Genomic DNA, 23496 nt, shown 5'->3' with positions numbered 1-23496 from the left:
GCTGACCTCAAGTGATCCTCTTGCCTCAGCCTCCCAAAGTGCTGGGATTACAGGCATCAGCTGCTGTGCTTGGCCCACATTTCTACTTTTAAAAGTCACTTACCAAAGACCCTGGCATTTGGGGTAGCAGCCTGGAGTTCATGGGAGGTGTCTGTCTTCAGTCCTGTTCCCTTTGTGGAAAAATAAATCATAATGAATCAGCCCCTCCTTTCCCCAGGACTAACTAAAATGCCATTGCATTACAATATTTTTTAGCTTTTCCTCCACCAGCTGATTTATTATACCCATCCCATGTGTCCCACAAATGTCACAATGCTTTTAAAGAATGGATCTATACTGGTTTTGGCCAAAGGAAAGTTGCAACTTCTTTCTGACACTAATAAGACTAAAATTAACATTTTTAAGGAAAGGCCCCAAAAGAAACCCCTCAAAGAACCGTTTCTTACAGAACAGTGATTCATTTAGCTATGCCCAGAAGGCGCCTCTAAAAAGAATGTGGTTTGAGTTGTAACTCATTAAAGACTCTTTTAAAGAAATGGAAGGAAGGAAGAAGGGAAGAGAGAGACTAGAAAAGAAGGAGAGAATGGAGAAGAGAGAAGAAAAACTTAATATTCTACCAGGGTTGGTTCCCTAGAGCTACTGTCATAGCAAATGTGAGGTGTTTGCCAAACATTTCTTGGAGATTGTAGGTAATGCAGTATACCTAGTGGTTCACTAGTACTATAGGAAATTTCATGAGTTTGTAGGAAAGAGCTACAGACTGAAGGAACACATACTGTAAATAACACATTTATTTCAAGGCTTAATGATTCTGTCGTTTTGTATCCCTGGGCCGTGCTTTATTCTTGACACTTAAGTAAAACCATAAAAGGTGAGAGAGCCACTAATCCTTTGTAGGTCTTTGACTTTCAAATGGGATTTCTAGAAGCATGAGGGTCCCACAAAGGGGCCTGTATTAGTTTGTTTTTACACTGCTCGTTCATTTCACACTGTATTCATTCATTTCACACTGTTCATTTCGCATACCCCTTACCCATGGGTAATTTATACATGAAAAAGGATTTAATGGACTTACTGTTCCGCATGGATGGGGAGGCCTCACAATCATGGTGGAAGGTGAAGGGGAAGCAAGACACGTCTTACATGGTGGCAGGCAAGAGAGTTTGTGCAGGGAAACTCCCGTTTTTAAAACCATCAGATCTTGTGAGACGTATTCACTACCACAAGAACAGCACAGGAAAGACCCACTCCCATGATTCAGTTACCTCCCACCAGGTCCCTCCCAAAGCACATGGGAATTCAAGATGAGATTTGGGTGGGGACATAGCCAACCCACATCAGGGCCCAAGAGGCTGCCATGGGGAGGGGGAGAGTGCTGATCAGGGTGGGGCTGGGATCCACCCTAGGCCAAGAAGTATAGCTCATCTTCTGCTTTTTACACCGACTGCCAGCCTCCCAGAGGGGCCTTGGGTACCTGTCCTTTGCAGCAAGAAATTCAAAAAGGCAGGCAGATTCACATATACTTGGCTCAGAAGTCCACCAAAATAAAGATATAGTCATCGTTCCTCAAAATGTCTCAGAGCCAGATTTTCTCACTCACGTTGAAGAAAAGGCACAAAGGCACCTTTTATCAGTTACATGCCCTGCGTTGGTAACATTCTACTTAATTGAGCCATTTCTGCTTAGTCTGAGGGAGGGCAATTTAGTTCGAGAGAACATAATTATATCTGCTTGCTTTTAAGGAGTAGCTTTACAATTTTAGAAGTTAAGAAGCACTGGAATTGGGACACCTCCTTGAGATAAGTAAATCACATTGTTTTTCACCTTAAATGAGGGTAAAATCAGAAATAATGACAGCATTTACTGCTTCTGGCATTCATTCCAACCATCATCCTGGCTGACTGTGAGGAGGGAAAGCTTGTGAAAGCAGAAAACGCAGCACTAAATGCCCCTGAGATGCAGTGACTCTCTCAGGGAAATGAAATGTTTTAAATTCCTCTCCACAAGCTGATGCACTCTGATTCCCATGCAGCCGATTTTTGTTACTTCTGAGTGCAAGAACTACTGTGATTTGTAGTAATGTAGATGATTTAAAGCATCTCTATTTGTCATACCCTAGCTTTTAGCTTATACAGTTAGAATAGCCATAATTTATTTTTCACTTATAAATTACTTGTTGCTGAATAGTCTAGAAACATACCCATAGTTCAGAAGTTACCTGGAAAGCAGTTTAATCTGTGCTATGTTCATAATCTTTTATCAGAGATGCTTTACTGTTATGGAAATGAGAGAGGAGTCATAAGCCTAAAAATATCAAATTCCAAGAATATCCTTAACTTTGGGAAGAACTGGTAACATCTGTATTGATAGCGGTAACTGCTGCAAAATTATAGCTCAGGTAGAGTGGAAATACGTTCACTTTGGCTTACCTGGCAACTTTTAATATGCTTTACATCAGCCTGTAACATATTTTTTGTCGAGAAGAGTTACAGATACAAATTTTCTTTGGGTTGCTGGGCGCAGTGGCTCATACCTATAATCCCAGCACTTTGGGGTGCTGAGCCGGGCAGATCATCTGAGGTCAGGAGTTCAAGACCAACCTGGCCAACATGGAGAAATCCCGTCCGTACTAAAAATACAAAAATTAGCCAGATGTGGTGGCAGGCACCTATAATCCCAGCTACTTGGGAGGCTGAGGTAGGAGAATCACCTCAACCCTGGAGGTGGTGGTTCCAGTGAGCCAAGATCATACCACTGTACTCTAGTCTGGGCGACAGAGCAAGACTCTATCTCAAAAAAAAAAAAGAAATTTTCTTATTTATCTGGGTAGACTGTGGGTCTACCTGCCTGGCCTGTGGAAGGAGAGCTGCAGAGGCAGGGTGAGTCCTCCCCAGAATCCTGGGATGATGGCATGAGCAGAATGAGCTCTGATTCGTGCCCTGCACACACACACCCAAATCACTAGAATCACTAGAATATTGACATTGGAAGGTCCTTAGAACACATCTGGGACACCCTATCCTCATTTTACCAAAGGGACAACCAGAATAAGTTGTGGGCATGACACAGTTGAGTCATTAACTGGTTCTGCACTAGCACCCAGGCCCTAACTAGCTAGCTACATGACTTTGAGCAAGTTACTTGACCTGTGTGTACTTCAGATTTCTCAAGTGTGAAAGGGGGATGAAGGGTTCCCACCTCTCAAGGTTGGCATGAGGATTGTGGGAAGCACCAAACTCAGTGCCTGCCTCTGAAAAGCACTGTGTGTGCACAGACTGTCATCATGACTGTCCTCCTCATTATGGCACAATTCTGACAGTCAAACAGCTTTGTGCCCAGGGACCTAGAGAGGTTTAACCCTCGTACCGCAGTCATGAACCAACAGGCCAGGAGCAAAGGAAGAACTTCCCAAAGGTGATCTATTTTCATTGCTTTTCTCACCGCTAGGTAACACAGATATAAAGAGTACAGATGGCTGGGCGCGGTGGCTCACGCCTGTAATCCCAGCACTTTAGGAGGCCGAGACGGGCAGATCACGAGGTCAGGAGATCAAGACCATCCTGGCTAACACGGTGAAACCCCGTCTCTACTAAAAATACAAAAAAAAAAAAAAAAAAAATTAGCTGGGCGTGGTGGCGGGCACCTGTAGTCCCAGCTACACGGGAGGCTGAGGCAGGAGAATGGCATGAACCCGGGGGGCGGAGCTTGCAGTGAGCCGAGATTGCGCCACTGCACTCCAGCCTGGGCGACAGAGCGAGACTCCGTCTCAAAAAAAAAAAAAAAAAAAAAGAGTACAGTTATCCTGGAAGCATAACATTTATTGAATTACTTAATTGCCAGTCTATTAAATCATGGAGCAACCCTGTCTTGAATGGAAAACTCCAGAACAGTGATTCTCCAGCTGTAGGGTAATCATGGTTCTACATGCGGGAAACTGGACTCAATCCCAGACATGCTGATTTGTAGGTAAGGCTCAGGAATCTGCATTTAAACAAGCTCTTCAGATGGTTTTGATACCAATGGTTAAGGTGCCACTCTAGAAAACACTGCCTAGAACACTGGGGACCCAGGCCTGCTCATTGACCGAGGCAGTCCACCGAGCTAGCCAACACCCCTGCCGAAAGCCGGTTTGCAAGTGACCACCTCAGTCCTCTATCACGTTTCTGCATCTCCCGCTTCCTCTTCCTACCCCCACCCCCTGCCTATAATCCCAAACCTCACTTTACAAAAATAAACTGGGACTAACTGGGACTAGCACCTGCCTGGCTCCTATGGCAGAAGGTGTATTGGCTGGGAAGTAGCACTTGCCTCTGTTCACTTCCTTTATCAACGTGTAGGAAGTAGAAGGTCCTTGAATACTTTGGAAGTCAGTTCCATCCAAAGGAAGAGACGGGAGCAACTATTTTCCTGTCGGCCACAAGGCTCCACGGTTAACCCAGAACCTCTGAAGATAGCTCATTTTACATACTGTACCATCTGAAATGTTTTCTGCATCACATACTAACGTACAAAAGAAGTGAGGGGCTGGGTGTGGTGGCTCACACCTGTAATCCCAGCACTTTGGGAGTCTGAGGCGGGCAGATTGCTTGAAGCCATGAAGTCGACGCCAGCCTGGACAACATGGCAAGACCCCATCTCAATAAAAGAAAAATTAGTCAGGCATGGTGGTGTGTGCCTGTAGTCCCAGCTACTGAGGAGGCTGAGGTGGGAGGATTGCTTGTGCCCAGGAGGTTGAGGCTGCAGTAAGCCGAGATCACACCACTGCACTCCAGCCTGGGCGACAGAGTGAGACCTGTCTCAAAAAAAAAAAGGTTGTTTTTGCTTCCAGGACCCCAGAGATATTGTATCCTTCACTGGGTTTTGTTGGGGAATAGGGACACCATTCTTTAGACTCTTCCCCAGGCAGACTTGACTTTTGTTGCCTTCCACAAACCAACCCTGTCTACCCCAGTGCCGTGACTCTAGCTCATAGGTATTTCCCTGAGTGGGGTCTGTGGTCATTGCGTCAGATCACTATTAGGCACTGGTTTAAAGTGCAGGTTTTCTGGTCCCACTCAACCTCCTGAATCAGAGTATCTGGTGATAAGGCCTAGAAATCCCAGTTTTTAACAAGCTCCTCAGGGGATTTCCTGGCATACTAAAGTTTAGGACCTTTGTCCCAGATGATCTAAGTTTCCTTCTACTCTATTCACTGACATGGTTTGTCTGTGTCACCACCCAAATCTCATCTTGAATTGTAATAATCCCCATGTGTTAAGGGTGGGGCCAGGTGGAGATAATTGAATCATGGGGGGAACAGTTTCCCCCATACTATCCTCACAGCAGTAAATAAGTCTCATGAGATCTGATGGTTTTGTAACCTCTTGCCTGCCTCCATGTAAGACGTGACTTTGCTTCTCATTCACCTTCCACCATGATTGTGAGGCCTCCCCAGCCATGTGGAACTGTGAGTCTATTAAATGTCTTTCCTTTATAAATTACCCAGTCTCAGGTATGTGTTTATTAGCAGCATGAGAACTGACCAGTACATTCACCTTTTATTTGCAGTATAAAAGTTAACTTTTATAAACTAAAAAGTTGATTTTTAAATACTGCAAATAAAGATGGAATCAGATCTTCCATCCTCTGTGAAGCTTGGCAGAAGTTTTTATGAAGTTTAAAGAAGTTTTAGGTTGAGCAGATATCTTTGATGTCATCTGCAGGTGACTCAGAAAAGGAGTTGACTTGATTTTGTACACTGCCTTGTGCAGGTCGCCTTCTTGTGTGTTATTTCTAGTACTTTATTTCCTGGATCAGGTTTGAAACTCCTGGAGGGCAGAAACTATCATCTCACTACTACCTCCTCGCCTTGCTCTCAACACAGTGTTTGCAACCTATGGAATACTCAATGCTGCCTTATTTGATTGTCACGGCAGCACTTTCCTTCCATGCCTCTCTCAACATGAGAAACGAGGATGTCCCAGAGGAAGTCAGCATTGATGGGGGACCCCTGCCCCTCATGTGGTAAACCTTTATCTGTAAGCATTTTCTTTAGGATACTCATAAACTTTATCTGCAGACGGGCTCTCGGTAGCCAGTGAAGTACATATGCCCTCTGGACCTCTCCACGGGCCTCCTCCCACTCCACACAGCTCCTGGCACACATATCTCAAGGTACTTACTTGTCCCAGTCTCTCCTTACCTTAAGTTTCTTTAAGGGACTCTCATCACCACTCTGGCTCTCCCAAAAGTTAGGTTTCTTAAAATTTCTAACATTCTATACTTTCTTTTCCTGCCGGGGATGGAGATGATTTTAAGGAACAGCCTCCAACTGAGGGCAGGGGTAGGAGGAAGAGAGCATTCTATTGTTGATAAATATTTGGCTGCTTCCCAAATTGGGCTATAAGAATAGTGTTTCCACAAACTTTTTTGCACATGTCTTTTTGAGATGAAGCAGGGATCCCTCTTAGGAGCCTGCTGGCCCACTCCCAAATCCACAAGCATGGAAATAAAAGAAAATAATTGAGTTCCTTCAGGGGAAATTCCAGGTACCTAGGTACCCCTGAGAAGTAAATCATCCAAGCATTTAACTAAGAGAAGGTTTTACCCATATGATTGTCAATAAAAAAAAAATTACGAGCCCCGACCATTTTATTATTTATTTTTTATTTATTTTATTTTATTTTATTTTATTTATTTTATTTTTTTTTTTTTTGAGGTGGAGTCTCGCTCTGTCACCGGGACTGGAGTGCAATGGCTGGATTTCGGCTCACTGCAAGCTCCGCCTCCCGGGTTTACGCCATTCTCCTGCCTCAGCCTCCCGAGTAGCTGGGACTACAGGCGCCCGCCACCTCGCCTGGCTAGTTTTTGTATTTTTAGTAGAAACGGGGTTTCACTGTGTTAGCCAGGATGGTCTCGATCTCCTGACCTCGTGATCCGCCCGTCTCGGCCTCCCAAAGTGCTGGGATTATAGGCTTGAGCCACCGCGCCCGGCCTTTTTATTTATTTTGAGACAGAGTCTGACTCTGTTGCCCAGGCCGGAGTACAGTGGTGCAATCCCAGCTCACTGCAACCTCCACCTCCCAGGTTCAAGTGATTCTCCTGCCTCAGTCTCCCAAGTAGCTGGGATTACAGGTGCCCACCACCACACCCAGCTAATTTTTGTATTTTTAGTAGAGACACGGTTTCTCCATGTTGGCCAGGCTGGTCTCCAACTGCTGACCTCAGGTGATTCACCCATCTCAGCCTCCCAAAGTGCTGGGATTACAGGTGTGAGCCACCGCATCCAGCCTCATTTTAGGAGATTTATTTGCCAAAGTAAAGGACACGTGCCAGGGAGACAGGTCTGTGCCTTTCTCTGAAGATTATTTTGAGGGCTCCAAATCTAAGGGGAAGGGCACAATAGTGAGAAGTATACAATTTTCCTTTAAGAGTGGGGTAGGGAAAAATAGACATTCATGCCTTTGTCTGGCACAGTGAATCTGCATGTTTTATATAAGATGATATAAACAAATGGGGCAGAGGAAAAATGCAGGGAATCTGCATTTTATGTCAGATAACGGAGACACAATGGGGTAGGGGAACAATCAGGTATGCATTTGTGTCTGGTGGGCAGGGTTGACTGCACCTGTAAAGATAAACTATCAATTTGCATTGCCATGGTGAAATTTTAACAGCTCACTAGGAATTTCCTCGTGGGCAAAATATGGGGGAGGCGTGTAGCTTTTCATCTTGTAGCCATCTTGTTTAGGAACCAAAAGGCAGAGGCAGGTTTGCCTGACCCAGTTCCCAGCTTGACTTTTCCCCTTGGCTAAATGCGTTTGGGGGTCCCAAAATTTAATTTCCTTTCACATGATCTCCTGGTCAATACCAGTCACTTGCCTAATGGTGTCACCAATCCCTCCAGCGCATTTCCAGCTAGGTGAGAGAGGACACAGACCTGATGCTCAGCCCCTCCTTGGGGAGGCTCTTCTCTGTAGGGCTGAGACTGTGCTAAGCAACAGATTTATTCTGCACACAGGAGCCCCAAAGCACATGGGTAGACTATGAAGGAAAACTCATAGAGGCCAGAGAAGGCCAGTTTCACATCCCATTGTTCCTTCTTGGTGATTTTCTGGTGGTGTTTGTGAAGAAGGGATGATGCTAAAGGGGAGACATCTTTATTACCTTGATTTTCATAATTCATAAAGACTGCTCTTTTTGATTGGTTTAAGACAGATTATGATAGTGAACCCTGAACATATGAGACATGTCTAAGTTAATTTAGAAAGTTTATTTTGCCAAGGTCGAGGACACACACCTGTGACGCAGCCTCAGGAATTCCTGATGGCATGTGTCCAGGGTGGTTGGTTTCATAAATTTTAGGGAGACATGAGACATCAATTAATACATGTATGGAAAAGTGGGACAACTTAAGCAAAGGCAGGAAGAATGGAAGTGGGGAGGGAGTTTCCAGGTCACAGGTAGGTGAGAGACAAATGGTTATATTCTTTTGAGTTTCTGATTAGCCTTTCCACAGGGAAGCAATCAGATATGCATCTATCTCAGTGAGCAGAAGGCTGACTTTGAATAGAATGGGAGGGAGGTTTGCCCTGAGCAGTTCCCAGATTGACTTTTCCCTTTAGTTTAGTGATTTGGGAGCCCCAAGATTTACTTTCCTTTCACATGATGAACACAAACATGGAGAAATGTGAAATTTCACAGAGACAAAACTAAGTTCTGTCTACTGGCATCACTCTGTCTTGCAGAACTCAGTGGGCAGTGTTCTTGATGGGAAAAGTTTGACTTTACAAAGTTATGGAAGGAGCCGGGTGTGGTGGCTCACACGTGTAATCCCTCTGCTTTGGGAGGCCAATGTGGGCAGATCACCTGAGGTCAGGAGTTCCAGACCACCCTGGTCAATATGGTGAAACCCCATCTCTACTAAAAAGACAAAAATTAGCCGGGTGTGGTGGCAGGTACCTGTAATCCAAGCTACATGGGAGGTTGAGGCAGGAGAATTGCTTGAACCTGGGAGGTGGAGGTTGCAGGGAGCCAAGATAGTGCCTCCGCACTCTATCCTGGGTGACGGAGCCAGACTCTATCTCAAAAAAAAAAAAAGTTATAGAAGGGCTTGGAAAAGGATTTTGAGTCACCAGCTTGTACCTTTGCCTTAGATTTATAGGTGTACAGGGGTTCCTCGAGTATGAGGTGACCGGAAATTGTTAATTTCCTACAGAGCATGTAAGCCTTTGGTGCACAACTGTAGCTTTCAATTATAGGATCCAAACCCTGGCTTGTCAAATTTAAATCCTGATACAGTGTTAACATGAGCATGTTCTGGTGTTATCGTATTGTCTGAGTGGTAACTTAACCATAAAACACTTCAGTGTAAAGTGTTACACTAATGTTATTGTATTGTTTTGATGTTATCATATTATCTGAGTGGTCACTTACCGTAAAACACTTCAGCATAAAGTGTAATACGTGTGTGGTTTTGCATAAGTTCACTTCAATTTATACCTGAGAGGCAGTTGGCATGGAAGTGTCTATTTTGGAATCCATTCTAAAGAGGTGACTATTAAGCACGATCAACATTGTCATCAGAATCTGCACCACAGAGTGAATTGGCTAGGATAAAAAAAGCTAGAAATAATTTTCAATCAGAGAAATGAGTTTTGTGAAAGATAAAAGGCTGGCCAAGCTGATTGTGTGAAACCCACTGCCCTTGCAAGAATGAGGCAGTAAATTCACCCAGCAAACCTGCCCCCTTCCAAGCCTCACTCAAGGCCTAGAGCTTCAATGTTTCTATGTCACCTAGAAATCAATAATAAACAAGAGAAATGGCCAAAATAAGTGAGCAGGTGCTAAAGAGAATATCCAAATGACTGTCAAACCTATGAAAAGATGTTCAACTTAATTAGACATGAAGGAAATGCGTATGAAAACCACTATGTATCCACCAGAATGGTTACAATGAATATCAGCGAGAATATGAAGAATATACTGGGCATGGTGGCTCATGCATGTAGCCCAGCTACTTGGCAGGCTGAGGCAGTAGGATCATCTGAGTCCAGGAGTTTGAGGCTGCAGTGAGCTACGATTGCACCACTGCACTCCAGCCTGGGTGATGGAGTGAGACTCCACCTCTAAAAATTCAAAAAGAATATGAAGAATATGAACTGAAGCTCAAACACTGATGAGGGGAGGGTAAATTTGTACATCCACTTCGCTGAACATATTCATATCATGTGAGTCATCAATTACATTCATAAGTATATGTATCCAAGAGAAATGTGTACATATGGTCACCAAAATGTTATTGAACTGACCTGGGGTCCATTTGCCTGGTGTAGTAAGGCCAGACATCCACACCAGGGTTTGAAATGGGGAGAAAAGAGCGTGTTTATTTGCAGGGCAGTAAACAAGGAGAATCAGGCAGCTCACGTTTAAGACGCAAACTTCCCAATGACTTGCAAGCAAGGGAAAATTTCAGGAAAGTGGAAGTTACAAGCAGAATTATGAGTCAATACATGAAGATTATACATAGGTTTGGCCTAAAAGGGCAGGATATCTTGAAGCAGGGCTTACAGATCATGGGTAGTGTATTAGTCCATTTTCACACTGCTATAAAGAAACACCGGAGATTGGGTAATTTATAAAGAAAAGAGGTTTAATTGACTCACAGTTCTGCATGACTGAGGAGGCCTCAGGAAACTTACCATCATGGCAGAAGGGGAAGCAGGCACGTCTTACATGGCAGCAGGAAACAGAAAGCACAAAGAGGGAAGAGCCCCTTATAAAACCATCAGATCTCGGCCCGGTGTGGTGGCTCACACCTGTAATCCCAGCACTTTGGGAGGCTGAGGCGGGTGGATCACGAGGTCAGGAGATCAAGATCATCCTGGCTAACACAGTGAAACCCTGTCTCTACTAAAAAAAAATACAAAAAAAAATTAGCCGGGCGTGGTGGCGGGCACCTGTAGTACCAGCTACTCAGGAGGCTGAGGCAGGAGAATGGTGTGAACCTGGGAGGCAGAGCTTGCAGTGAGCTTAGATCGCACCACTGTACTCCAGATTGGGAGACAGAGCGAGACTCTATCTCAAAAATAAATAAATAAATAAATAAAACCATCAGATCTCATGAGAACTCCCTCACTATCATGAGAACAGCATGGAGGAAACTGCCTCCCCCTGGGTCCCTCCTTTGACATGTGGGGATTACAATACAAGGTGAGATTTGAGTGGGGACACAGAGCCAAACCATATCAGGTAGATTCAAAGATTTTCCGATTTATAATTAGTTAAGGAAAAGAAGCTTTGTTTAAAAATTGGGCGTCAGGCCAGGCATGGTGGCTCACACCCGTAATCCCAACAGTTTGGGAGGCCAAGGCTGGCAGATTGCTTGAGCCCAGAAGTTTGAGACCAGTCTGGGCAACATTAGACCTCAAATCCCAAAATCGGTTTTGTTTGGTCTTGTACACCCTAGCTACATAGGAGGCTGAGGCAACCTCTTGCCTCAGAGGTTGAGGCTGCAGCGAGCCATGATCATGCCATTGCACTCCAGCCTGGGTGACAGAGCAAGACCCTGTCTCAAAGAAATAAAATAAATAAATAATAAAATAAAATAAAAATGTGGGGTCAGCAGAAAAGAATGTTAGCTCTGGCTAATGATCATGACCTCCTCCAGGATGCTCAGGAAGAACTTTAGAACAAAGAATAGCACTCAGAGTTCAGTCCTCAGTTCCCCCTTATCTGAGATGTACATGCCAGTGGATCCATTTGGTGGGGATCCAGGTTTCTGAAAAACAACTCGGAGACATATATTAAGATGTTATCTTTAGTTTCTATAGGGAACCAAAAATCTTGTGACTTTAGCTTCCTTAGCTATTGTTTTAAGCTACTACTACCTTCTTGGTCATCAAGTTGCTCATTTCCTTCTCAGGGATACCTAGGTAACTGGAATTTCCCCTAAAGGAACTCAAGATTTTCTTTTATGTCCATGCTTGTGGATTTGGGAGTGGGCCAGCAGGCTCCTAAGAGGGGTCTCTACTTCATCTCAAAAAGACATGTACAAAAAAGTTTGTGGAAACACTATTCTTATAGCCCAATTTGGGAAGCAGCCAAATATTTATCAACAATAGAGTGCTCTCTTCCTCCTAGCCCTGCCTTCAATTGGAGGCTGGTCCTTAAAATCAAACAGGTTCAACAGCTTGCTTGATTTACAAGTTGAACCTCCATTAAATTCCACATCCCTTGCAGGCCTCCTCTTGAAGCTCCTTGAAGTCCCTCACACCTAATTTTCCATGGAGAATGGAGCAGGGAGCTGAAGAAGAGGAGGAAGATAGAGGGAAAGAGGTGCCTGTTGAAAACACTGAAAGTCCTAGACAGAAGAGATTTCATTATCCATCGCTATGTGGCAAACCTCCTCAAATGAGTGGTTTGACCAACCATGGATGTATCTCACAATTCTGTGAATTTCCTGGGCTCAGCTGGCAGTTCTTTGGCTCAACTCAGTGTCAACTGCTGACTCTTGTGACTGCATCCAGCTGTGGCCTTGGCTGGGCTTTACTTAGTGCCTGGCACTTCATCTAGGAATGGCTGGGCTTGTCTCTCCAGCTGAGCGGTCACCCTTCTTACGTGGTGTCTAGGGGATCCAGAGAGAGGAAGCTGAAGTTCCTAAGCTTCTGACAGCGTAAGCCTGGAACTAGCACAGCATCACTCCCACCATATCCTGCTGGCCAGAGCAAGTCTCAGGGCCATGCAAGATTCAAGGAGAGAGGAAATAAGCTTCCTCTCTTAATGGGGAGAACCACAAGTGCTTACAAGGATGGGAGCAATTTGTTTGAAATAATCTTTGGAAACTATGTACCACAAGCGAGAAGAGGAGAGGAGAGACATCTGCACGGCAGACATGGGATCTGAATTCAGCCAAGCCTCCACAACTTATGAAGATTGTCTGGCTTATTGATGCCTCAGTTTCCCCAGCAGTAACTTGAAAAGCTTGAGCTAGAAGGTCATGAAGTCTGTCCAGCTTTGAGAGTTGTGGTTCCTTAATCCACCTAAATACAATGGGCCCAGTGAGAACTCAGGGCTTCCTGTGGATCCTCTACATCTTCCATCATTGAACCACTTCCCATCCCCCACCTCACCCTTAAGAATAATCCACAGGAGTCTGTTCTTGCCTCCTTTCTTCATCCCAGTTGAAATTGGAGGGGCTTTTTACCGAAAAAATGGTCTTCCAATTCTTTTGTAGTTTCATCCCACATGAGAAGGTTTAAACTGTTAGCATCAAAAAGGTTGTGGGAAAGTATATGCAAGTCAAGCTTTGGTTCCTCGGAGTATTGAGAAGAATGAATCAAGAGGTACGCTGCAGGTGTCTGCACAGGTGTTTGACTGCAACTTGAGAAAACCTGCTGAGAAACATATTTTTCTCAGTTTAAAAATAATGAAAGAGGCCTGGCTCAGTGGCTCACACCTATAATCCCAGCACTTTGGGAGGCCAAGGCAGGTGGATCACGAGGTCAAGAGATTAAGACCATCCTGGCCAACATGGTGAAACCCCATCTCTACTAACGATACAAAAATTAGCCAGGCATAGTGGCGTGTGCCTGTAGTCGCAGCTACTTGGGAGGATGAGGCGGGAGAATCACTTGAACCCAGGAGGCGGAGGTTGCAGTGAGCCGAGATCATGCCACTGTACTCCAACCTGGGCGACAGAGTGAGACTCCGTCTCAAAATATATATATATATATATATATACACACACACATATATATATATACACACACACACATATATATATATATAAATTAACTGGGCGTGGTGATGCACACCTGTAATCCCAGCTACTTGGGAGGCTGAGACAGGAGAATCTCCTGAACCTGGGAGGCGGAGGTTGCCATGAGCTGAGATCACACAACTGCACTCCAGCCTGAGTAGCAGAGTGAGATCCTGTCTCAAAAAAAAAAAAAAAAAAAAAAACGCAAAAAGCAGTAATGAAAGAGGCTGGTCTGAAGGTAGTGAGTTCAATTTACAGATAGCACTTTTTGTTCTACTTCTTCCCCCATTCTCACTACTGCACTTGGCTAGTTTTTAAAAAAGTAATGAAAGATAAAACATTAGAAAATAATTAAATCACTTGTGTTATCATCACCTTGAAATAACCTGATTGATAATTTTGTGTATTTTTCTCTTTTCTTTCCCCTTTTCTATGTATGTCCGTGGCAGACCTTGTCACTTCTGGGGTCTATCTCGTCCCCCAAGGGAATCTGATGAATCCTGACCAGAGGAATCCTTCGTCTTATAGATAATTGGTTTTCTGAGTGGGCTTGTAACTTGGTCTGGTCAGTGGTATATAATGGCAATTTTGCCAGAGGATTTCTGGAAAGGATACACAAAGTAGGAAACCATTTTTCTGACTCTGGACACTGGTGTGTGAGGGAGCGGTTCCTGTAGCTGTTGGTGTGAAGGGAGCCAGCTGACATTGGTGGTGGGCCCAGAGCTGGGAAGGAGTCAGTCTTGATTCATGCATCATATTCTAAAGCCACTGTATTAACCATCCCTGGAGCTGCCCTCTCTCTCAATTTCATGTTCTAGGAGCTAGCCCCTGTATATTTAAGCCACCTCTATGATTTGCTGTTCCTGGCAGCCAAAAGCATTTTAATTGCTGCAGTATATAGCTACATAAATATATTTTACAAAGTTTATTCCTTCATCCAACAAATATTTAATGAGGATGCCCCATATGTCAGGCGTGACTCATGCTGCAGACACACAAAGTTGCTCTGCTTTTTTCCACTTAACATTTTCACCAGTCATTGAGAACTGGTTAGATATACAATTTTAATGGCTAGTTTATTTAGTCATTTCCCCATTATCTGATATTAGGTTGCTGAGGATTTTCATTATTAAAAGTAAAGACATGGTGAACATCCATGTGCATAATTGGTCACATTAGTCATAATTTGGGAGATATATTCGTAAAAGCAAAACAAAAACAAAAACAAAGCAGAATAAAAAGGATACCCTGATGTGATTATTATGCATTATATGCCTGTCTCAGAATATCTCATGATACGCCTACTCTGTACCCATAAAAATGAAAAATAAAAAATATATAAATAAAAACAGAAAAAAAGTGTCTGACACATATTCCCAAATTGCTTTCCAGACAGTTTATACCAATTTTTACGTCCTTGTGTAGCATTTGAGAGTTGCCTCTGCATATAAGAACACTCTTGAAATACAAAATGCTTTTTTCTACCCTCAAGTATTTCCAGAAAAAAAAAAAAAATCTGATTAAAGTCTACAGGACACAAGAAATCAAGGGCATACCAAATGAGAGGGGAGATTGTTAATGAATGAAAGAGGCTGAAGAGCTATGCTAAATGTGGGTGCAGCCTGTTGGATGCTGATTCGTACAAATCATCCGTAAAAAGATAATTTTGAGAAATGTGAATATGGACTGGGTATTATTTGATATTAAGGAATTAGTATTAATATTATTAGGTGTGGTAATGGCACAGTGGTTATGTTGGAAAAATAAAGCCCTTGGCAGTTAAAGATGTGTCTTTGTTCATCAAAGAAATGGTGTGTTATCTGGGATTAACTTTACAATACACCAGCAAATAAAGAGGATGGGGTGGGGTGGGATGGGAGAAGCATGGTTTTGACAGAATGTTGATAATTTGGAAAATAGGAGTTTATTACACTTTTTGCTCTACCTTTGTGCCTGTTTGAAAAATATCATAATAAAAAGCTTTTACTTTTTTTTTTTTTTACTTTAATTGATTTTTGAAAAAAAAATATGTAGTTGACAGCATATACATAAAAGGCTGGGAGACTACGGGCCTGCTCTTCATGGGCTCAGTGAAGTGTTCTGTGGGGGTTGACTGGGACCTTGGCAGTCCTGGCAGCTTTATTCCTAGCCCCAAGGACAGCAGAGAGCCTGGGATCGGTCCCAGAATCTGCCCTAGAAATAACAAGCACATTAACAGAGGTCTGAAATGATTTAAGGGAACTAGACCAAATCAGCTGTGAGTTTCATTGGCCTCCAAGCCAACCTCATGAGCCGTTGTTTCTCGATCCGCTCATCTGCTCCCAGACTCAGGGGCTGAACACCAATCAGATGACTTCAGGCTCGAAGCACAGGGAATATATTAGGTATTGAAAAGTACCACCTGTGACTGTCAGTTTCATTTGTATGCCTACAAAATATGGGGAGACTGAAATGCATGGGGCATAACAGGTTTTTAAGCTGATGTAATTATATCATTTGTTGGAAGAGACATACATACATTCAGAAATATATGTTTTATATGTTTTAGTACATAAAAATTTTAAGGTTTTAGCTTCTGATGCCAGCCAAACGCCCCCTGATTTTGGTACCAGGTTTGGCAGCCACTGCAGTCTGGGTGTCTGTATAAAGCATTGAACTATGGACACTTGGCTAATTTCCTTCCCTCCATTCTGCTCGTGGCTTGTACCCTTGACAGTGATGACAGTGAGCTACACTCAGCCTAGTCAGGTGGAGAAAAGCACAGGCCTGGGAGACAAGCTGATCTAGGTTCTGATTCTGGTTTTATGACTTTAGGCAAACCACTCAGCTTCTGTAGTTGTTTTCTCATTTGTCAAATGCAACTAGTAGACTAATAATGCCCAGCTCACCAGTGTGGGTGTGAGGAGTTGCTGACAAGCACACAGCCTGGCAGAGGGAAGGCCTTTAATAATAATCCCTGAGCCCTTTTCCTCTACCAGAAAAGGACCCTGAGGGTTATTATTCACCATCTGAGCCATCTTCAACTCTCAGCATTATGGGGCTCAAAAAAGGGGAGGCTTTCTATGGAAAAGCCTACGTTATTAGCTTAATTCCACACTTTTTAGCACTGAGAGTAGTAAAACCACTTCTCACATCTCCAACTGCAGACTTGAGGAAGCTGTCTCCCTTTGCTTCCGTCAATACCACCATTTGTACAGTTTTCTGTTACTTTTGCTGATTGGAGAGATGGCAGTCATCTATCAAACAGTAAATAACCAAAAGTCATGATTATCCCTCCTTTAACAAAATTGAGTATGTTAAAACCAAATAAATAAGAGAATCTAGAAATGTTAAATCTCTGGAACATGTCACTAGAAACCTCATTCACTGGAAAAATCAGCTCATCAAGTGTGTCTGCTGGCATCAGCACTTCACTGTCTCTGCCTATGTCACTCATCCCAAAGCGAGGCTGCATGTGGGACCCTGAAGCCCAGATAACTGCATGGTGCTTCTGTGTTGGCCCTTGACTCAGAGCAGCTTAATTTTTTTTTTTTTTTTTTAATTTTTTCAGACAGGGTCTCACTCAGTCACCAGGCTGGAGCGCAGTGGCACAATCTCGGCTCACTGCAACCTCCACTTTCCAGGTTCAAGCGATTCTCCTGCCACAGCCTCCTGAGTAGCTGGGACTACGGGCACGTGCCACCACGCCCAGCTAATTTTTGTATTTTTAGTAGAGACAGGGTTTCGCCACGTTGGCCAGGATGGTCTCGATCTCCTGACCTCATGATCCGCCCACCTCGGCCTCCCAAAGTGCTGGGATTACAGGCGTGAGCCACCGTGCCCAGCCCACGGTGGGCACAATAGTTAGTCTGTCTCAGCCTTGGATGCTGGGGTCAAGGACTTTGTCTGTGTCATCTTCTTTGGCTGCCTTAGTCCACATGGGCTGCTGTAACAAAATACCAAAGAATGGGAGGTTTATCAACAATAGAGGTTTATTTTTCATGATTCTGGAGACTGGAAAGTCCAAGATCAAGGCATAAGCAGGTTGAGTATCTTGCGAGAGCCCTGCTTCCTCATACGTAGCACCTTATTGTGTCCCCCGATGGAGGAAAGAATGAATGAATCACCTCTTTATAAGAGCACTAATCCCATTCATGAGAGCACCACACTTACGACATACTCACCTCTCCCAAAGACTCCACCTCCTAATACCACCACCTTATGGGTGATGGATCTCATCATATGAATTTGGGGGACACATAAACACTCAAACCATGGCAGAGGCCCATACATGTAATGCAGGGCCTTGAACTTAACAGGTGCTCCGTAAATTATTGCTCTCACTGTGGCTGGAAGCAAATCCATAGCAACTCCTGTTGCTCAGCTTTCTGAGAGTAGAATGACTGAATCACCTCTAAAACAGGCGAGGACTACCTGAGAATGTTCTCTTCTAATTGTCTGAAAGGACCCTCCCCCAGCCCACGCACCTCTCTTCGTGTTTCTGAACCTTCCCTATTTTCATGGACTTCATCCATGAAGTTTCTAGAATAAATGGCCCCAGATAAATGTTTCCCCCTTTTTCTGCGTGTTTATGGCATTCAGATCCCTGTGTTTAGTAACTACAGCAGCAGTACTCTCTGGTCTTGCAGCTTTGGGGTCTACATTGAACCTCCACTGCCAAGAATTGCTGAGGGACTTTGATTTTGAAGAGTTCCCAGATAAGAGATGATGGTCTGATTTTCTCTCTACCATGAAGGGCCCTAAGTAATTCTCAATGGAACTATTCCCTGTCCCTCGATCCTCCCTTCCCAAATCATCCTGGCAATTCCATTCCATCCCATCTAGCTCAAAAGCTACACTCGGTATCTTCCTCTAGTTTCCTGGTTACATGCTGTTAATTTCTTACCCAAATGCAGATCCTTGTGTGCTGAGAAAGGAAAATTGTATTTAGTTCTAAATGGTAATACATAAAGTGGCCCCTTGGCTTGACTTGAGCAGACCAGCAGGTCATAACCCCAAAAGCACACACATTTCAAGGTCTGGTCTGAATACTTCCAGGATGCACTGGGAGGCAGCCATTGACTGAGCTGTAGCAACAAGGAACTGTGTCAGCTTGGTGACAAGTAGGGTATTATCAGGAGGGAGGATCATGAGAGAGCTCTTGTGATCCAAATGATGGGACCCACGTCAGAAATTTGAACTTGAAAATAAGGAAAAACTGGGCTGGATATGGTGGCTTATGGCCGTAATCCCAGTGCTTTGGGAGGCTGAGGAGGGTGGATCACTTAAGACCAGGAGTTCAAGGCCAGTCCGGGAAACAAGACAAGACCCTCATCTCTATAAAAATTTAAAAATTAGCCAGGCATGGTGTGCACAGCTGCAGTCCCAGCTACTTGGGAGGCTGAGATGGGAGGATCACCTGAACCTGGTAGTTTGAGGCTGCATTGAGGTGTGATCACACACCACAGCACTCCAGCCTGTGGGACAGAGCAAGATCCAATCTCTTTAAAAAAAGAGAGAGAGAGGTTTGACGGTTTGATTTTAATAAGAAACTGACTCAGGGAGGCATGCTCAGTATTCTTTTTATTTTTTAATGGTGTTTGTAGTCAGAGTAACTCTGATGCCAACCCCCACAACCATCAGCCTTCTCATGTTCACTGAGTCATTTGCTTGGAAGGAACCCTCATTCTTCTGATGAGAGTGGGCTGACCCTCATTGCCCCTTCATGAGAAATCCTGAGTGGATCACCGCTTTCTTTTCTATTTCTGTTTTTCTTTTTTTTTTTTTTTTTTTTTTTTGAGACGGAGTCTCCCTCTGTCGCCCAGGCTGGAGTGCAGTGGCCGGATCTCAGCTCACTGCAAGCTCCGCCTCCCGGGTTCACGCCATTCTCCTGCCTCAGCCTCCCCGAGTAGCTGGGACTACAGGCGCCCGCCATCTCGCCCGGCTAATTTTTTGTATTTTTTAAGTGGAGACGGGGTTTCACTGTGTTAGCCAGGATGGTCTTGACCTCCTGACCTCGTGATCCGCCCGCCTCGGCCTCCCAAAGTGCTGGGATTACACTGTTTCTGTTTTTCTTAGTAACATTCATTGTTCTACAATATGCATTCTTAGCAGTATGCCTGTGTGCACAGGTAAAAGGTCAGGAGGGTGGAAATTGTGAACAGTTAGAGGCAAAGGCAAAACAGACATTTTATAGTTTATAAAAGTATAACATCCAGTACTTCCGTTGTCATGCCAAAAGCATGAAGTGTGTGTTTGAAGAATTTGGTTTAAAAGATGGGTAGATCTTGAGCAAATTTCTCATTTCTATGTATGCTAGAAACGCCCATAATCCCAGTGTTTTGGGAGGCTGCTGTTTCTCTGCCTGAAACATCCCCACTTCCCCATCCCACCACCACACACATACACCCTTCTTGCCTGCCTAACTCCTCTTTAGCTTTCAGGTCTCCCTGCTTCATCTTTCCTAAAACCCACTTCTTAGATGGGTTCCCCTCTTAGGAGCTCCCATAGAACCCTGTACTCCGTCTAGCACCACACTTACCATACAATATCATAATCATCTTACTGGACTAGGGTTCCATGAGGGCAGGGACCAGACCTGTCTTTTCCACAGTTCTATCCCCAGGTCAATAAGTGTTTGTAGAATAAATGAATTCTGATGAGTCTGTAGAAGCCTTTTCTTTGTATGAGCCTTTGCTTCTCTCTCTAAACATGGTTGTTCAGGTTGTGGACTGTACAAGGACATCTAGCAGAGAAGGGAAGGGAGGCTGAAATCCAGCCCACATTCTCATCACCAAGCCATTTTTTGCTAGCTGTGTCCACCATGAGGATGAGGTGCTATTCTCCTGATTTGCACAATAGCACCACACCAGCTTTCAGCAGCCTAGCTCTGAACAACACTTAGTATGTTCAAAAGCAGGTGAGAATTCTCTTGCTCATCCTAAAAGACTAGGGCTGAGTAATTTTATGAAACTCTCTCTTTAAGTCCTTTGACAGCCATCAAAGCCAAGACCCAAACCCCATTCACAGCGAAGATTTCTCTTACTCTTCTCTCATTTTTCTCTCCTGCAGGGTTTGGGATGACAACTCCGGCAACAGTAGGTGGAAAAATCTTTCTTATCTTTTACGGCCTTGTTGGGTGTTCCAGCACCATCTTGTTCTTCAACCTCTTCCTGGAGCGCCTGATCACCGTCATTGCCTACATCATGAAGTCGTGCCACCAGCGGCAGCTCCGGAGACGAGGGGCCCTGCCCCAGGAGAGCCTGAAGGATGCGGGGCAGTGCGAGGTGGACAGCCTGGCCGGCTGGAAGCCCTCTGTGTACTACGTCATGCTGATCCTATGCATGGCCTCCGTCCTCATCTCCTGCTGCGCCTCGGCCATGTACACCCCCATTGAAGGCTGGAGCTACTTTGACTCACTCTACTTCTGTTTCGTGGCTTTCAGCACCATCGGCTTTGGAGACCTGGTCAGCAGCCAGAATGCCCACTATGAGAGCCAAAGCCTCTATCGCTTTGCCAACTTCGTCTTCATCCTCATGGGTGTCTGCTGCATCTACTCCTTGTTCAATGTCATCTCTATCCTCATCAAACAGTCCTTGAACTGGATCCTGAGGAAAATGGACAGCGGGTGCTGCCCGCAATGCCAGAGAGGACTCTTGCGATCACGCAGGAATGTGGTGATGCCAGGCAGCATCCGGAACCGCTGCAACATCTCCATAGAGACAGACGGGGTAGCAGACAGTGACACAGATGGGCGCCGGCTCTCGGGAGAGATGATCTCCATGAAGGACTTGCTGGCAGCCAACAAGGCCTCGCTGGCCATCCTGCAGAAGCAACTGTCTGAGATGGCCAATGGCTGCCCCCACCAGACCAGCACGCTGGCCCGGGACAATGAATTCTCAGGGGGCGTGGGAGCCTTTGCAATCATGAACAACAGGTTAGCAGAGACCAGCGGGGACAGATAGAAGCCAGGAGTGGATGCTGGGCAGAGGCCAGAGTAGAATGGAGGATGACTGCCGCCCAGGGGACGAGCTCAGCCCCACGCCTTGGCTCTATTCCTTCTGGGAGCTGTTCCTGGGAGCTTCTGCAAGCCCATCTTTAGAAATCTGATCTGGGTTCTAACCAACAGCCACCTTCCAGGGATGGGGGACCTGAAGCCTTAGTGCTTGTCTCCTGATCCTTATTCTTTAAGTCTAAATTCAGTCTTTTCAAAATAAATCACAAAAGCAGCATTAGACATTGCCTTGTTTCTCTAATCTTGTTTCAGAGCTTTAGCTGCCTGGGGAGATAGATTTTACTTAAGCCTTGATTTCCTGAGGCTCTCTCTGTTCCTTATTTGGGAACAAAAATTGTGACGACTCATCTTTCCCTAGAACTCTGAATGAATGAATTTGTAAAAGGGGGGAGAATGTTTGGGGATGTGTCTGGGCTTTCTTTTTGCCAGGCTTCCTTCAGAGCAGACCTGCCAGTGATGTCTGCATAGGGAAAATGTCGGTTGTACTTTTTTTTTTTGAGACAGAGTCTCGCTCTGTCGCCCAGGCTGGAGTGCAGTGGCCGGATCTCAGCTCACTGCAAGCTCCACCTCCCAGGTTCACGCCATTCTCCTGCCTCAGCCTCCCGAGTAGCTGGAACTACAGGTGCCTGCCACCACATCCGGCCAGTTTTTTGTATTTTTAGTAGAGACGGGGTTTCACCGTGTTAGCCAGGATGGTCTCGATCTCCTGACCTCGTGAGCCGCCAGCCTCGGCCTCCCAAAGTGCTGGGATTCCAGGCGTGAGCCACCGCGCCCGGCCTGTTGTACTCTTTATCCTTGTTTCTGTTTTTTGTTGTCCCTTTCTTTTTATTTTTAAGGCCTTAATGTCTGGCTGTGGCATCTGTGAGACCTCAATGTAATAAGAAAATTAAATTCAGCTTTGGGCCTTTAAACTGCAGCAAGATGGTGGTGTAGGGGCGTGGGACGGGGAGAGACTCACTTTTGTAACTAAAGAACATAGCTTAACATTTTCCCTTTGAATGGTCATATAGACCATTTCATTTTTACCAGGGCTTGGGGGCCCAATGCAAAGATGACTATTTATTAAAATGGAAAATGTAATAAATCCTCATTTCATTAACTAAGATTCCATGAGTATTCATTGTGGTCAGTGGAGGACAAGAACCTAATTAAACAGGCATTTATTGGAATCACTGAAAAAGGAAATGGGAAATTGACCTTCACGGATGTGAGCGTCATTTTGGTGTCTTGACTGGAGAAACATTCTAGGCCAGATAATGAAATCTGGCTTTTTTTGGTTTGATGCATTTCCTTTGTGCCTTCTGAGACTGTAACGAGTCTAGTTTTATAACCTCCATCATCCACACTAGGAACAAAGGCTATTGACCTTCATATACACAGGAGAATGCATTTGGGGTGATGACAGCAGCGTTCAAAAATGATTGCTGTTGTTTTTCTAAGGTAGGAGTGGTGCACACACAGCGCTTTCAGAAGTGATGAGGAAAGGCGGCCGGGTGCGGTGGCTCACACCTTTAATCCCAGTACTTTGGGAGGCCGAGGCAGGCGGATCACCTGAGGTCAGGAGTTCGAGACCAGCCTGGCCAACATGGTGAAACCCTGTCTCTACTAAAAATACAGAAATTAGCCAGGTATGGTGGCGCACACCTGCAATCCCAGCTACTTGGGAGGCTGAGGCAAGAGAATCACTTGAATCTGGAAGGTGGAGGCTGCAGTGAGCCAAGATCATGCCATTGCACTCTAGTCTGGGCAACAGAGCAAGACTCTG

The 23496-nt window shown here is 44.8% G+C and overlaps 1 protein-coding gene across 1 annotated transcript in view; it reads left to right on the top strand.

Moving 5' to 3' along the window:
* Window positions 1-21951, top strand: part of KCNK13 (potassium two pore domain channel subfamily K member 13) — a 128583-nt gene extending 106632 nt beyond the window's left edge. The window contains exon 3 of the mRNA XM_033191627.1: window positions 20789-21951. Within this exon, the coding sequence (XP_033047518.1) occupies window positions 20789-21681 (893 nt within the window). The 3' untranslated portion in view covers window positions 21682-21951. The remainder of the gene's footprint in view (window positions 1-20788) is intronic.
* Window positions 21952-23496: the final 1545 nt, after the last annotated feature.

Source organism: Trachypithecus francoisi, unplaced genomic scaffold (assembly GCF_009764315.1).
Source record: "Trachypithecus francoisi isolate TF-2019V2 unplaced genomic scaffold, Tfra_2.0 Lachesis_group3, whole genome shotgun sequence".
In the NCBI taxonomy this organism is placed as follows: Eukaryota; Metazoa; Chordata; class Mammalia; order Primates; family Cercopithecidae; genus Trachypithecus; species Trachypithecus francoisi.
The sequence above is the reverse complement of the archived record's forward strand: the minus strand, read 5'-3'. Positions and strand labels throughout refer to the sequence as shown.